At 45.1% G+C, this 14,787-nt stretch overlaps 1 protein-coding gene across 2 annotated transcripts in view; it reads left to right on the plus strand.

Moving 5' to 3' along the window:
- Positions 1 to 1,043: 1,043 nt before the first annotated feature.
- Positions 1,044 to 14,787, plus strand: part of LOC120927203 (protein phosphatase 1 regulatory subunit 12B-like) — an 82,263-nt gene continuing 68,519 nt past the window's right edge. Inside the window, exons 1-2 of one of the 2 annotated variants that reach the window (XM_040337716.1) lie at positions 1,044 to 1,299; positions 6,263 to 6,413. In XM_040337716.1, coding sequence (XP_040193650.1) covers positions 1,169 to 1,299; positions 6,263 to 6,413 — 282 coding nt within the window. In that variant the 5' untranslated portion in view covers positions 1,044 to 1,168. The remainder of the gene's footprint in view (positions 1,300 to 6,262; positions 6,414 to 14,787) is intronic. The other variant, XM_040337717.1, reaches the window with a different exon arrangement.

A 14,787-nucleotide genomic window follows, 5' to 3' on the forward strand; every position in this document is an offset into this window, starting at 1 on the left:
TGCATAAAAAGCTGAGAAGAAACCATTAAAGCAGTCTTGCATTTGAAACCAGAAAGCACAGAGCTCGTCTTATTCTGGGAAATGGGATGGATCGGGTCCTGTTGGTTGGAGTGTCGATAAGCTGTCTTGGATGGAATGGAATATCGTGAACGGATTTAACCCCTGTCCCATTTGGGGTTCCGTTACACCCATTTTTTCTAATTTCAACACATCAACTTCATTGACAACGTGTTCACCTGCTGCCTAATATATACAACCCACTTATAAATGCCATAGTAATGTGTTAATCACTGTTATACACTTTACCTGTCAGTGGTCGTAATGTTACGGCTGACAGGTGTAAATAAGTACAGTTGAACCTCGGATTACGAGCATAATCCGTTCCAGGCGTATGCTCGTAATCCAAAGTACTCGCATATCAAAGCAAGTTTTCCCATTGAAGTCAATGGAAACGAAAATAACTGGTTCTGCAGTGACTTTATTGGGATGCAATACCGAATGCGGCCAGAGGTGGGGGGCGCCAGAGAGTGCCGAAAATGGCCGAAAATGGCCGAAAAAGCCAGAGAACACTTTGGCTCGTTTCCTGCGCCCCCGTACCTCAGGTCAAATGAGGTACTTCAGGCCAATGTTCGGCTTTTCTTGGCTCCGGCGCCCCCGTACCCCGGCCAAATTAGGTACTGCAGGCCTATTTAGCTTGAATTCTGCTCGTCTTGCGAGTCAACAAAAAAAAATTGCTCGCAAATCAAAACGCTCTCAAACCAAGTTACTCTTAAACCGAGGTTCCACTGTAACAAAATGCATCAAAATTCATAAAACAACACAAAAAAATTACATATCATTGCTTCCCTGCGTTATACTCAAACCACAGTTTGTTATACAGCAGAGTGAATATTAGGCTTTCATCTCATTTGAGTCTTAACATGTAGGTGAACAGTATAAGAAATCACAGATGACATAATCTCTAATAGAAATCTTAGTGAATGACACATGCTGCTTAACCTGCTGAGTCTTTAATTTAGCTATGGGAGGAAGGGCTGGAATAGACACACCTGAATCTGCAGACTCTCATTTAGAGTGCAGTTTGATGACTATAAATCCACCTTGTAGTTCCTCTTACCATTTGATAATCTTGGTAATGTAGAAGAAAGTCAGACTAAAATACCCAGCCATGGCAGAACAACGATACCTGTGGAACCCACAGTCGACACACGAGAGGTTTGGATGGCAAGGGAGAGACAAGCAGTCCCGCTACACAGAAACTCTGCGAAGTACATGGGTGCGTAATCAAAACACACAAAGGTGAATGTTTGTTTTCCAACTTCTATTTCTTATACTCTACCTGATAAAATAATGTTGTCTCTGCTATAGTTGTTTAAAAATTGTCTTGGTGTAACAATGGACATTTGCATCATATAGTGCCAATAAAAAAAGCAGCATACTGGGACTGTCCGAATTTAGCAAAAAAGTGAAGATGTGTTTTTGTTTTGTTGTTTTTGTGATTTGACCATACATTTGACATGTACCCATTTAGGCCTCATTCACATAAGTGTACTGCTCAGTACACCTGGGCTGTGTTTACGCCCCCAGGGAGGCACTGGTGGTCCATGCAGATGCATGTACCCAACCTGTAACAGCTGCATAGATCTTCATGTACAATCCATGCCGGATTAATGCTGTGGCATGTATCCTGTGATCCTGTTTTAACAATAAAAAGCAATATTTTTGGAGTGCGGCTGTCCAGACATACCCTTTGATTTGCATTGCCAGCACCCGTGGCTTCAGATCCGGTGAAGAGGTTCATCATTTGTATTTTATACCTTGAGCGGTGACTCCCTTTCTCTATCCAATCAGCCAGGGTTGCCAACTTTTAGTACATTCACAAACAGCTTGTAAAATCTGTAATTTTTGCATCTGTCCATAAATGTCCATTATGGACGTGTAGTCTGTATCTCCGTAATGGACATTTATGGACAGATGCAAAAATTACGGATTTTACAAACTGTAAATTTATTGACGGTTGGCAACACTGCAATCAGCATATATCCAATCAGACAGGCCCTTGCACTACATACTTGTTGGTAAATCTAAAGGATATTGTACAATCAAATTGTAACATGTAGTGGCAGTGCACTGTTAGCTGACCATGTACTATACAATCTGTGGCACCAAAGAACGGCTCAAAACCTAGAAAGACTGCCTATGTGATCTCCTTTAGATTCATCAAATGTAATAGGAGAACAAATTGTAACAATCTATTCAATTTGTATCAAATCAGGTAGGCCCTAATCGCCCACATGATCTGAAGATTGCACGAAAACTACCGCTTTCAAATGGATCGTACGACAATCTGATTGTTGGTTCACAGCTTTCGAGAGCCCATCACGACAGTTTATCTGATCGGAGAGGCACGAAAATATATCTTGTATGATTTTCGTTTAATCAGTACAGTTGTTGGTCAAAAATATAATACAAATATATTGGTATTTAATCACTACTGGGGTTTTTATTTTTTGTTAAACAAAAAAAAAAAAAAAAAAAAATTGGGGGGGAAAAAAACAAACCTGTTTCATAGCTTTTCTAAAATATTGAAAACAACAGGTAATTTTTCTCCTTCATTGATATGCGCTGATGGGCACAGATAAGGCGGCACTGATATGCAGAGATGAGACGATCACTGGTGGGTGTCACTGGTGATGAGGCACTGATAGGTTACATTGGGTGGCACTGTGGGCAATGGTGGGTGGTGCTGGTGCGCACTGATAGGTGGCACTGGCAAGCACAGAGGACTCTGCGTCTGCTCTCCTCCTTGATCAGGACCAATGTCCCTCTGACAGCTGGTCACGCTATCAGCATGAGGAGAAAAAGTAGCCGATTACCAGCTCTGTTTACATCACATGATCAGCTGTCATTGCCTGACAGCTGATCACGTGGTAAGGGGTGCAGGGGGCGCGCAGGCCGCTGGAGGATGTCTATTGACTCACTCCCATCAAAGTAGGTCCATGCTGTAGCCCTCATTCAGCTATAGAGTGGACAGGAAGAGGTTAATCTGTTTTACAAGAATTTTTGTAACTTCATCCATTAGGGTCCGTTCATACTGGTGCATTGTAAAGCGCAATATGCTTTTTTTTTTTTTTTTTTGCCCATTTTTAATGCATTATGTTAAAATTTAACATTAAAACGGTAGTAAACTCCTGAATTGAAAAAAAAAATACTGGCCCCTGGGTAGTTTAAGCTATAATGTGCTAGTATGATTGACTTCCCTCAAAACATAGCCCTCCAGTGGCATGCTGGCAGCGCTTACATCTTCACCTGGTCTACCTTCCAGGTTCACACTTTCTGGCCATTTTAAAGGCTAGGCTGCAATGACGTCACTCCTGCGCATTCACGTCATGGTCGTAGCACAATGCTCTGAATGGCCGACGCACTCAATCTGCTGTCAATTCAGAGTGCGGTGTGCATGCATCGGTCACGTCACCAGCTGCTTTACACATGAATATCTCCTAAACACCGCAAGTTTAGAAGACATTCACTGTATCTACAGGCAACCCTTTTTTATAATCTTAACTGTAGTAGGTAAAAGTAAAAAAACTGAGTTTGCTACTGCTTTTAAGCATAACGCACTTTACATGCGTCTTCATCCTAGGTCACCTGGGAAAAAATTGACATGTGACTTAAACAAAAAAGTGTTTTTAGTGCGTTTTTCATTGACTATTATGAAAGGTGCACTTTTGGGGCGTTTTTCAAGCAGGAACTTGAAGAAAAAAAATGTAAGAAAAAAAATAGAGATGTGAACAGTCATGCGCTATTGTCACAATGGAAAGGTGCGTTTTTTAAGCGCACCAGTGTGAACAGGGCCTAACACTAATTAGTTGATACTGGGTCTAAAGGAGATTGTACAATAAGATTGCATAGTGTATGGCCACCTTTAGGGTTAGCAACATTGATTTCCTGGAATCACATGATTTGATTAGGCTCTTGCACTACATTATTTTTGGTATATCTAAAGGTTATGTAGATAGACTGTAAAGGCCAGGTATAGGTTGGGTTCACACTGCTTTATGGAGAGGCTCACAGCAGGGGGTCCAGTGCATCCCTATTCTCCATTTCAGGGACAAATCGAGTCAAAATTTGTGGCTGGATTTGGACCTGAAACGGACCAGAAGACTAACAGGACTCTTCTGCAAACCGCTCCACAGCCGTCCCGGAGCTGTGTGAACAGGCTCCATTGAGAGTCAGTCACAGTCTCCTGACATGCGATGTGGCTGCAGGGAAAACCCACATCCAATTCCCACTACTGTGAACCCAGCCTAAAGGAGAAGTATGACCAAAGCTCATTTGGCTGTATTTCTGTGGATCACAAGCATGCACATCATCCTGCGCTGCTGTGGCCCGTTTTCAGCAGACGTCACAGAGCAGGTCCAGGCTCAGGAAAGATTGCAACCAGGGGCGGACTGACCATTCGGGGGCTCGGGCACTGCCCAAGGGCCCATGCCACTAGGGGGCCCCATCAGGGTTGCCAGCCTCAGTAAAACCAGGGACAGTATGTAAAAATATGTTTTAAAAAAAAAATCCCAAGATTATAGGTGCCCCGCCTATAGTGTATATTGTGTGTATACTGTGTATGTATACTGCGTGTGTGTGTGTGTGCTGTGTGGCTCCATAATCTCTTGCCCCAGGGCCCCATAATCTCTTGCCCGGGGGCCCCATAATCTCCTATTCCCCGGGGGCCCCATAATCTCCTACTTCCCGGGGGCCCCATGTGTTGTCAGTCCGCCCCTGATTGCAACCATATGGTCGGGATCCTCTCACATACCCGGATTGGTACCCAGCGTACCCTCTCAGCAAGCCCCTGTGAGCCTGAGCGGGCTGCTCCCACTCCCTCCACAGGCCAGCGCTCCAGTGAGCACGCGGCGGTGGTGTTGGCATAGCAGAGAGCCGCTGACTGATAGTAACCTTCTCTCTGCTCGGGGAGCAGTGAGAACCGAGCGATCAGCAATGTTTGATCGCTCGGTTGTCATTCTTAAGCCTCGTACACACGGTCGGACATCCGACAAACTTTCCCTTGGATTTTTGTTGAAGTGATTTGTCTGATCACACCCATAGCATACACACACTTTTCTAAAACGTTTCCAACATCACGTGGTTTTTCTGCTCTTTATCGCCACTCTTTGGTTAACTTCTGCTATTGTTGGTTGATTTTAACATTAACATTTAACATTGGTTCTGGGCATGCGTGTTTGTACTTCGGACAAAAGTCTGATGGTTTGCTGTACAAACGGTCGGACTAGGCACCATCAGACTTTTGTTGTCGTAAAGTTTGTCCGTTTGCAGACCAAACTTTTTGTTCGATGAAACCCGAAAAAGTTGGTCCAATGGAGCATACACACGATCGGACAAATGTGAAAACTTGTTGATTTTGAAGTTTGGTGGCCGAAAGTCTGACCGCGTGTACGGGCCTTTAGAGCTGGCGGAGAACAGATGCATGATCCACCTAGGTAAGGATTAATACGAAAAAAAAAATCCCATACTACTCTTTTAAAATTGACAACTGGAATCTGGCTGCTGTATTTAAAACAAACTGATCTTCCTGTAGATTGTGGGCATGCCTGAATATTTTATATGGCTTATCGCATAATTACAGGGTGGAGAATAAGTAGTAGAATGTGCTGGTGGAACCTGATTTCTGAGATCCTTGTTTAATGCGCCTTTGTTTTATTTAAGTAATAAGTGCGCTTCAGTCCTGACAGTATCTTTTTACTTGTACAGTTCTGTTTATTCCTAGGTTTAGTTTCCTAAGAAGCAATATTAAAAGATGATCACTGGCACATGTCAGATTTCTTTTAAAATGCAATGTAGACTGTAGGAGTGCAGCGTTTTGGCAGGGATTGAAAGTAATCTACTTGGCTTTTCGTCCATGAACAGTCTGATGCATGTAATAGAGGGTCCCTCCCACCCATTGCCATAACAGGAGACTCTAGCCCTATATGTCTGTGTTTATTATTTTTTGTGTCTTCCCCACTAAATTGCTGAGTAGATGGAAGTCTTCCTGTATCCTGCTTGTTCCCATATCTTTGTCCTCGCAGCGTTTGCCAAATATTTTAATTCTTTTCTACAACTAAGGCTGTACTCTCTCTAACCACTGTCAAAAAAAAAAAAAAAAAAATAGCCTGTGGACATTTCAGTGGTGCTGTTTGCTGTAGAAATGCTGGATTGCATGTCAGAACTTACATAGTCGTGTACAGTGATTTGGTTTTTCCCATAGGAAAGACTTATTTGGAGACGAGCTACCCAGATCTCTAGGACGCAACATGTCTTCATCGTATAACCGATCATCGAAGGATTTTCCAAGGTCGCGGATATCCCAGTCGGACTCTCCACCCTCTTCTCCTTCACCGACAGCAAAGACTTTACGCGTACGACAACTTTAACCTCTTCCTTGATCCGTGTGTCTTCGACTAGGTGCAAGGTTGCTACGTTTGTTGTGAATGCACATAATGAACTGCACTTGTTGCACATTTCTTGTGCCAGCCACCCATAACAATCACGCTTTTTCACATACTTCACTCTCTGAAGCCTCTGCTATCCCCTTTTCCTTCTCTCTCTCTTTCGGCTTGCTGTCTCTTGTCCTAATATGGAATTGCCAGGCTGAGGATTCCAGTAAATGCTTCCTGGATTCTGTTTGATCCCACGGCTGCTCACAAAAGGCATTAATAAGAACTTTTTAATTGTGCTTATTTTTTTATTATTTTATCTAAAGCTAGCAAGTTTACATATCTGTGAAATGCAAGTTGCAATCTAATAGTTGTGTTTCCTGAGTAGATGATCTGATGCAGAAAATATGTAAACATGACATTTGTAAGGATATGTGTATTCGCATAATTCCTGCCTCTCCTTCACCAAATCACATTTCATTTAGCCTAGGTTCACATTGGAGCGATTTGAGAGATCAAATCGCATGACAAGTAGGAGGCAATGGCACTGTTCCAATCGGTGCGACACTGATTTTTGCAGTGCCGCACGGATTTGCAAAAGTAGTTCCTGCACTACTTTTTCCGATTTCAGGTGCGACTTCAATAGACATTTGTGCATGAAGCCACACAGATGTCTATCAAGTAGCACCTGAAATCGCAAGGACCTTGCTACTTTGAAATCCTGCTACTTCCAATGATGTAGTGCGATTTCAAAGTAGCATCAATGTGAACCAGGGCTTATCCTGATAGATATTGGATTGCTAATATATTGTTGTATGAAAATCACATCAGCAGCATCCCACGCTAGGAAAAACCTGCACCATCCAGTGAGGAGACCAGCCTGTTTGGGCGGTTTGAATTGTATATGCTGAGCTCCCAGTATAATGTTCAGTCTACTTATAGCATTAACCCTGATTGCTTTGATGGCAGGTTCACACCACAATTTCTGCATTGTGGATGTGTTTTTTAGTGCTTGTTCTTGATGCCTTTCAGTGCATTTCCCCCCTTTTTTTTTAGTTGAGGACATGTGCATTCAGGTGCGTTTTTGATGCCTTCTCGTGCATTTTTTTTTTTTTTTTTTAAGTGCGTTTTTGATGCTTTTTGCCACGTTCCATAACAAAAAAATGTAACATGTGCTACTTTTGTTGACTGCACTGGAACACATTGCATTATTGTAAATTAGGGCCATTGGAATCCATGTTACACTGTCAATGCGTTTCTGGTGCAGAATAAAAATTCAGACTGCGTTTCTGGTGCAGATTAAAAATTCAGACTGCGTTTCTGGTGCAGAATAAAAATGTAGAATGTGTTTCTGGTGCAAAATAAAAATTCAGACTGCGTTTCTGGTGCAGATTAAAAATTCAGACTGCGTTTCTGGTGCAGAATAAAAATTCAGACTGCGTTTCTGGTGCAGAATAAAAATGCAGAATGCGTTTCTGGTGCAGAATAGAAATGTAGAATGTTTCTGATGCAGAATAAAAATGCATAATGCGTTTCTGATGCAGAATAAAAATGCAGAATGCGTTTCTGATGCAGAATAAAAATGCACTGGACTGCATCCGGTGTGAACATACTGTATATGTACTCGCACAATACAAGGTTACAGTACAGTACATTTATTGCTTCATCAAAGAATAATCCAGTGACTTCAGGTATCCCTGCCCTTTTAATTACTGACTAGCTTTATGCATTAGAAATGGAGATATGTTGGTGTTCAGGTCTTGAACAGCTCCCATATATACAACACATAAGATACTAAAGAGGTGAAACCACATGTTGATGTTACACACTCATAGCAAACGCTGGCTTAAAAAAAAAAAAAAAAAACAGGGATTCTTGGTTTGCATATATTGTAGCCAGCCCAGGACTGGCCATAGGGCACACCGGGCTACATGTCCCGGGTCCGGAAGTTATATGAACAGTGACACGGAGTGACACGGAGTGATGTTTGTGGCCCCTGAGCTGGGGGAGCCGGTAGGGCCAAAGGCAGGAAATAAAATGCACTCCTGCAGCTGCCTGGCACCTGGAGTGGAACACACAGTGCTTGCTAATGCTCAGCCCAATCACTAATGATTGATCTCCCCTCATTCCTCCTCCAACTGCCGGTGTTCTGCCGAATAAGTCCCCCCCCCAGTGGATGAGGACCCCCCCTGTACTGCGCAGGTGTGAACTGAGCTCCGAAAATAGCCGAACGTAGAGCGGAGAGTCCGCTCTAGACCAGGGGCGGACTGACAACTCATGGGGCCCCCGGGCAATAGAAGATTATGGGGCCCCTCTGGCTTACAGATGGCCACCACGCCAGGAGGCAGTGCAGAGGCAGGGCAGCTAAACTCTTGGGATATTCACATTAAAAGCATGTCAGTTTCGGACATATCAGGGACAGATCTAAAAAAAACACAGATTTTTACATACTGTCCCTGGTTTTACTGAGCCTGGCAACCCTGATGGGGCCCCCTAGTTGCATGGGGCCCTCGGGCAGTGCCCGAGTGACTCAATGGTCAGTCCGCCCCTGCTCTAGACGGCGCCTGCGCAATGACGGGCGGGTGCTTTTGCAATGTTGATGTAAATGGTTATTGCAACAGGTCCAGGGCGACGTGGGCCTCACTGTAAGAGTGGCAAGTCGGCCTCACGTCCTTGCTCGCTCAGCTTCCTTGCTTTTTTTTTTTTTTAACATGCTCCATGTCCACGGGGATGGTAAGGAATGAGCCTGGATGTCTAAAGTGTAGCACCACCACCTCGGCAGTACACTTTGTTGTGCGCAGGCACCGTCTAGAGCTGACTCTCAGCTCTACATGTTCGCCTGTTTTTGGAGGCTCAGTTCACGCCTGCGCAGTATAGGGGGGTCCTTATCTGCCGGGGGAACTTTTTAGGCAAGACACTGGCTGTGTGCACTCCACTGAGACACGTGTGAGAGGCACCGCACTCCCTTCTAGACAGGGTCCCCAAGAACACCCACCGCACAGGCCCCCGGCCTCGTCCAAGCTGCTTGGCATGTGCCAATATAGTGTAATATACACTATATTAGCAAAAGTATTGGGACACTTGCCTTTACACACAAACTTTAATGGCATCCCAGTCTTAGTCCGTAGGTTCAATGTTGAGTTGGCCACCCTTTGCAGCTATAAAAGCTTCAACTCTTCTGGGAAGGCTGTCCACAAGGTTTAGGAGTGTCTATGGGAATGTTTGCCCATTCTTCCAGAAGAGCATTTCTGAGGTCACACTTATGTGGATGAGAAGGCCTGGCTCGCAGTCTCAACTCTTATTAATCTCAAAGTGTTCTATCGAATTGAGGTCAGGACTCAGGCAGGCATCTCCCAATATGTTTGGTAATATAGTGTATGGCAGTGTTCAGGTCCTGAACAGCTTCCATATATACAACACATAAGAAACTAAAGAGGTGTAACCACATATGTTGATATGCTACATGCTCATAGAAAACTCTTGGATAAAAAAACAGGCATATATCGTAACCAGGCCCGAACTGGCCATGGGGCACACCGGGCAGCATGTCCCGGGGCTGGAAGCCACATACACAGTGACATGGAGGGATAGTGTTTGTGGCCCCTGAGCCGGGGGGGCCAGGAAATAAAAGGCTCTCCCTGGAGCTGCCTACCACCTGGAGTGAAGCACACAGCGCCTGCTAATGCTCAGCCCGATCATTAATGATTTATCACCCCTCCTCCTCTGACTGCCGGCTGTGTGCGCTCCGCTAAGACACATGTGGGAGGCACAGCACTTACTTCTAGACAGGGGCCCCAAGAACACCCACCACACGGGCCCCGGCCTCATCCAAACTGCTTGGCATGTGCATCCATTACTAGCGCCTTCTATCAACCTTTTCCTTTTCTTGGGTATATGTAGCACTACCCCCAAAGGAGCGGCTGGTTTGTTTTGGGTGGCATGTTACCTATGTATCTCCGCCGTCTAGGGTACTTGATGAGAGTTGTAGTAAAGGGAATGTGCTTTTATTACCCAGTCGGGCAAAAACAATCAAACAGTGGAAAAGGTGAAGGGGTAGCAAATAGAAGATGGCAGACCAGGTGTAACTGCATATGGGGAAACAGTCCTGCTTCCAACAATACTTTACTTCGCCATTCCAGCCGGAGTGGGTGTAGCGCACCTGGACAGGCCTCTCTCCCAAACTGGCAGCCAGAGTGTCACTCGGGATCAAGTCTCTGCCACAGACCCTCCCAAAAGAATGGAGGCAACTATAGGCCAGAATCCTCTCTCGGTAGATTCAGCACCCGGATCTCCTTCAGGTAGTTTTTTGCAAGTTAGCGACTGACAGGCGATCAACTTCCAGCCTGTCAGATCCCAGGTAGTCCCTGATGAATGGACAGACCCCCTCCTGGAACACCAGCTTCGTGCTTGGTATTCCCCGCTCCTCATCGTCCAGCCTCCTCCAATTGAACGGACAGCTCGGAACTCCTTCAAGTTAAAGACCCAGTCAAGCGCTGGGCCTGCACAGCAGATCAGTTGCTCTGGGCCAACGTGGTCCAGGAACACTGCTACCCACGCACACCCCGGCCAGGAGGGCCATATGCGGGGGTGAGGTGGAGTGGCCACCCCAATGGTGGGCGCCACACGAGGAAGAAAACAAACCAATCTGTAATGGCGTCTGCCCCCCTTTATACCCCTCCCCAGCATGCACAACGAGGCGATCAACTCCCCACTGGCTGCTAAGGAGTGGCACTCAGAAGCACTTGACCCCACTGCTGCCACCTGCTGTCCGGAGGGTGACCTGAGTCCCCGGACAAAAGGTCCGCCCACAGTACAGCCAAGCTAGAGCAGAGACCCAAATTTAAACAATCAAACCAATTCAGAGCTAACTATTTCTCAGAATTTTCCCCCTAAATTTAACATGGCACAGGCTCTGAAAGTAGCCCAGCGCTACAGCAGTTTAGTCATTTAATTGTCTCTGATGTCATCTGAGGCTTGGAATACAAGCATTGGAGAGATCCCCTTCAATCAATCTATTGATCCTGTGTGTATGGGAGAGTCTGTGTAATGTATCTGGATGATATGATTGTGTACAGCTACCATGTGTCTATTTATTATACACGAGGGGCAGACGTGTCTGATGTTACACCGAGTCCGGGTGATATGTTTGGGGTTATCATAGTCCAGGTGATTATTTTGCCAGTGATATGAGGTTACTAGGAGTTTGGCTGATTTAAAAAAAGTGTTTTAATGGCATCCCAGTCTTAGTCCGTAGGGTTTAATATTGAGTTGGCCACCCTTTGCAGCTAAAACAGCTTTGACCATTCTTCCAGAAGCGCATTTGTGAGGTCACTGATGTGGACGAAAAGGCTTGGCTCGCAGTCTCCACTGTAATTTATCCCAAAGGTGTTCTATCAGGTTGAGGTCAGGGTTCTGTGCAAGCCAGTCAAGTTCCTCCACCCCAAACTCGCTCATCCATGCCTTTTTATGGACCTTGCTTTGTGCACTGGTCCAAATCATTTGGTGGAGGGGGAATTATGGTATGGAGTTGTTTTTCAGAGGTTGGGCTTGGCCCCTTCATTCCAGTGAATGGAACTCTTAAAGTGACACTAAAGGTTCAGGTTTAAAAAATAAAAATAAAAACATGTCATACTTGTCTCCACTGTGCATTTCGTTTTGCACAGAGTGGCCCCGAACGTCCTCTTCTGGGGTCCCCCGGTGGCTCTCGCAGCTCCTCCCCCACAAGATCTAACCCCCTCTGGGAAGCTCTTTTCCGAGGGGGTTACCTTGCAGGCGCGCTTCCTTGTGATAGTCGGTGGTCATAGCTGCTGAGTGTATCACTCGGCCCCAGCGCGCTGCGTCATTGATTTGATTGGCAGGAGCGGGAGCCAATGGCTGCGCTGCTATCAATCATCCAATGAAGAGCCAACAGCTGGGGGAAACCAACACGGGATCGTGCCCACGGAGATTCAGGGCTCAGGTAAGTAAAACGGGGGGGGCGGTGACTGCAAGATTTTTTTTTTTTTTTTAGGTAAAAAAACACAAAGCTTTTTCCAACATGACTGCACACCAGTGCACAAAGCAAGGTCCATAAAGATATGGATGAGCGTGTTTTGGGTAGAGGAACTTGAATGGTCTGCACAGAGTCCTGACCTCAACCTGATAGAACACCCTTGGGATAAATTACAGCGGAGACTGTGAGCCAGGTCTTCTCGTCCAACATCAGTGCCCAACTTCAAGAAATAGGCTTCTGGAAGAATGGTCAAACATTCCCATAGACACACTCCTAAACCTTGTGGATAGCCTTCCCAGAAGAGTTGAAGATGAAAAGGGTGGGCCAACTCAATATTGAACCCTACGGAGTAAGACTGGGATGTCATTAAAGTTCATGTAAAGGCAGGTGTCCCAAAACTTTTGACAATATAGTGTGGTGTGTGTATAGATATAGGGTTATTAGAAGTCTGGATAATTTTACTGTAGGTTACTTGACTCAGATGCAGCTGGTGTAATGTGGAGGGAGGGGCGCCAGTAGCATTGCTAAGTGCCAGGCATCCAGCCGCAAGGGTTGCCAACCATAAGTAACTTTACTGAGAGTTTTTACAAATATCATGTGGCATGAACATTGACCATTTTATTTTCTAGGGCCTCTGCTAAAAATATACTGTAATGTTTGGGGGTTCTAAGTAATCAAAAATGGTCATGTTTTACATGTAGGTGAGAAATGTCAGAATTGGCATTGGTGTAAAGTGGTTAATTCCCTATGGGTCAATTAACATTAAAGTTCTACGTCGAACCTGAGGGCCCTTTCACACCGATGTGTTTTTCCCCTTTTTTTACCTTGTTAACCACTTACCCCCCGGACCATATTGCTGCCCAAAGACCAGAGTACTTTTTGCGATTCGGGACTCTGACGCTTTAACAGACAATTGCGCGGTCGTGCGACGTGGCTTCCAAACAAAATTGGCGTCCTTTTTTCCCCACAAATAGAGCTTTCTTTTGGTGGTATTTGATCACCTCTGCGGTTTTTAGTTTTTGCGCTATAAACAAAAATAGAGCGACAATTTTGAAAAAAATGAATATTTTTTACATTTTGCTATAATAAATATCCCCCAAAAATATATAAAAAAACATTTTTTTTCCTCAGTTTAGGCCGATACGTTTTCTTCTACATATTTTTCGTAAAAAAAATCGCAATAAGCGTTTATTGATTGGTTTGCGCAAAAGTTATAGCGTTTACAAAATAGGGGGTAGTTTTATGTCATTTTTATTATATTTTTTTTTACTAGTAATGGCGGCGATCAGCGATTTTTTTTTTTTTTCGGTACTGCGACATTATGGCGGACACTTCGGACACTTTTGACACATTTTTGGGACCATTGGCATTTTTATAGCGATCAGTGCTATAAAAATGCATTGGATTACTATAAAAATGCCACTGGCAGTGAAGGGGTTAACACTAGGGGGCGGGGAAGGGGTTAAGTTTTTTCCTGGGTGTGTTCTTACTGTGGGGGGGGGGGGGCCTCACTAGGGGAAACACTGATCCTCGGTTCATACATTGTATGAACCGAAGATCAGCATTTCCCCTGCAGACAGGACCGGGAGCTGTGTGTTTACACACACAGCTCCCGGTCCCCGCTCTGTACCGAGCGATCGCGTGTGCCCGGCGGCGATCGCGCCCGCCAGGCACACGCACAGGAGTCGGGGGCGAGCGGCTGGGAGAGAGGACGTCATATTACGTGCTCTCGCCCAGCAGAGCCACCTTGTGGACGTATTTCGACGGTGCGTGGTCGGCAAGTGGTTAAATTTTTTTTCACATTTTATCCTATGGGACTCTTCACACCACTGCTCTGCGGGGGCAGTGCATTTTGAAAAGTCCTGCAGGTGCATGCTGGGTAATGGGCACCCAGAAAACACTAAACACTTACACAATATGGGGTAGATTCAGAAAGAAGTTACGTTGGCGTATCTATGGATACGCCGCGTAACTTCTAGGATGCTCCGGCGTATCTTTTTTCTGTATTCAGAAAACAAGATACGCCGGAATTTGGCTAAGATCCGACTGGCTAAGATCTTACGCCCTCGTATCTTACTTGCATATTTACGCTGGCTGCTAGGTGGCGCTTCCGTCGATTTACACGAGGAATATGCAAATTAGGTAGATTTTTTTACGTTCGGCTTTTTCCGGCGTAAAGTTACCCCTGCTATATGAGGCGTATCCTATGTTAAGTATGGACGTCGGGCCAGCGTCAAATTTTCTGTTTGCGTAAGTCGTTTGCGAATAGGGCTGTGCGTAATTTACATTCACGTTGAAAGCATTGGCTTTTTGTGGGTTAATTTGGAGCATGCGCACTGGGTTACGTTCACAGACGGCACATGC

This window comes from Rana temporaria, chromosome 2 (genome assembly GCF_905171775.1).
Source record: "Rana temporaria chromosome 2, aRanTem1.1, whole genome shotgun sequence".
NCBI lineage: Eukaryota > Metazoa > Chordata > Amphibia > Anura > Ranidae > Rana > Rana temporaria.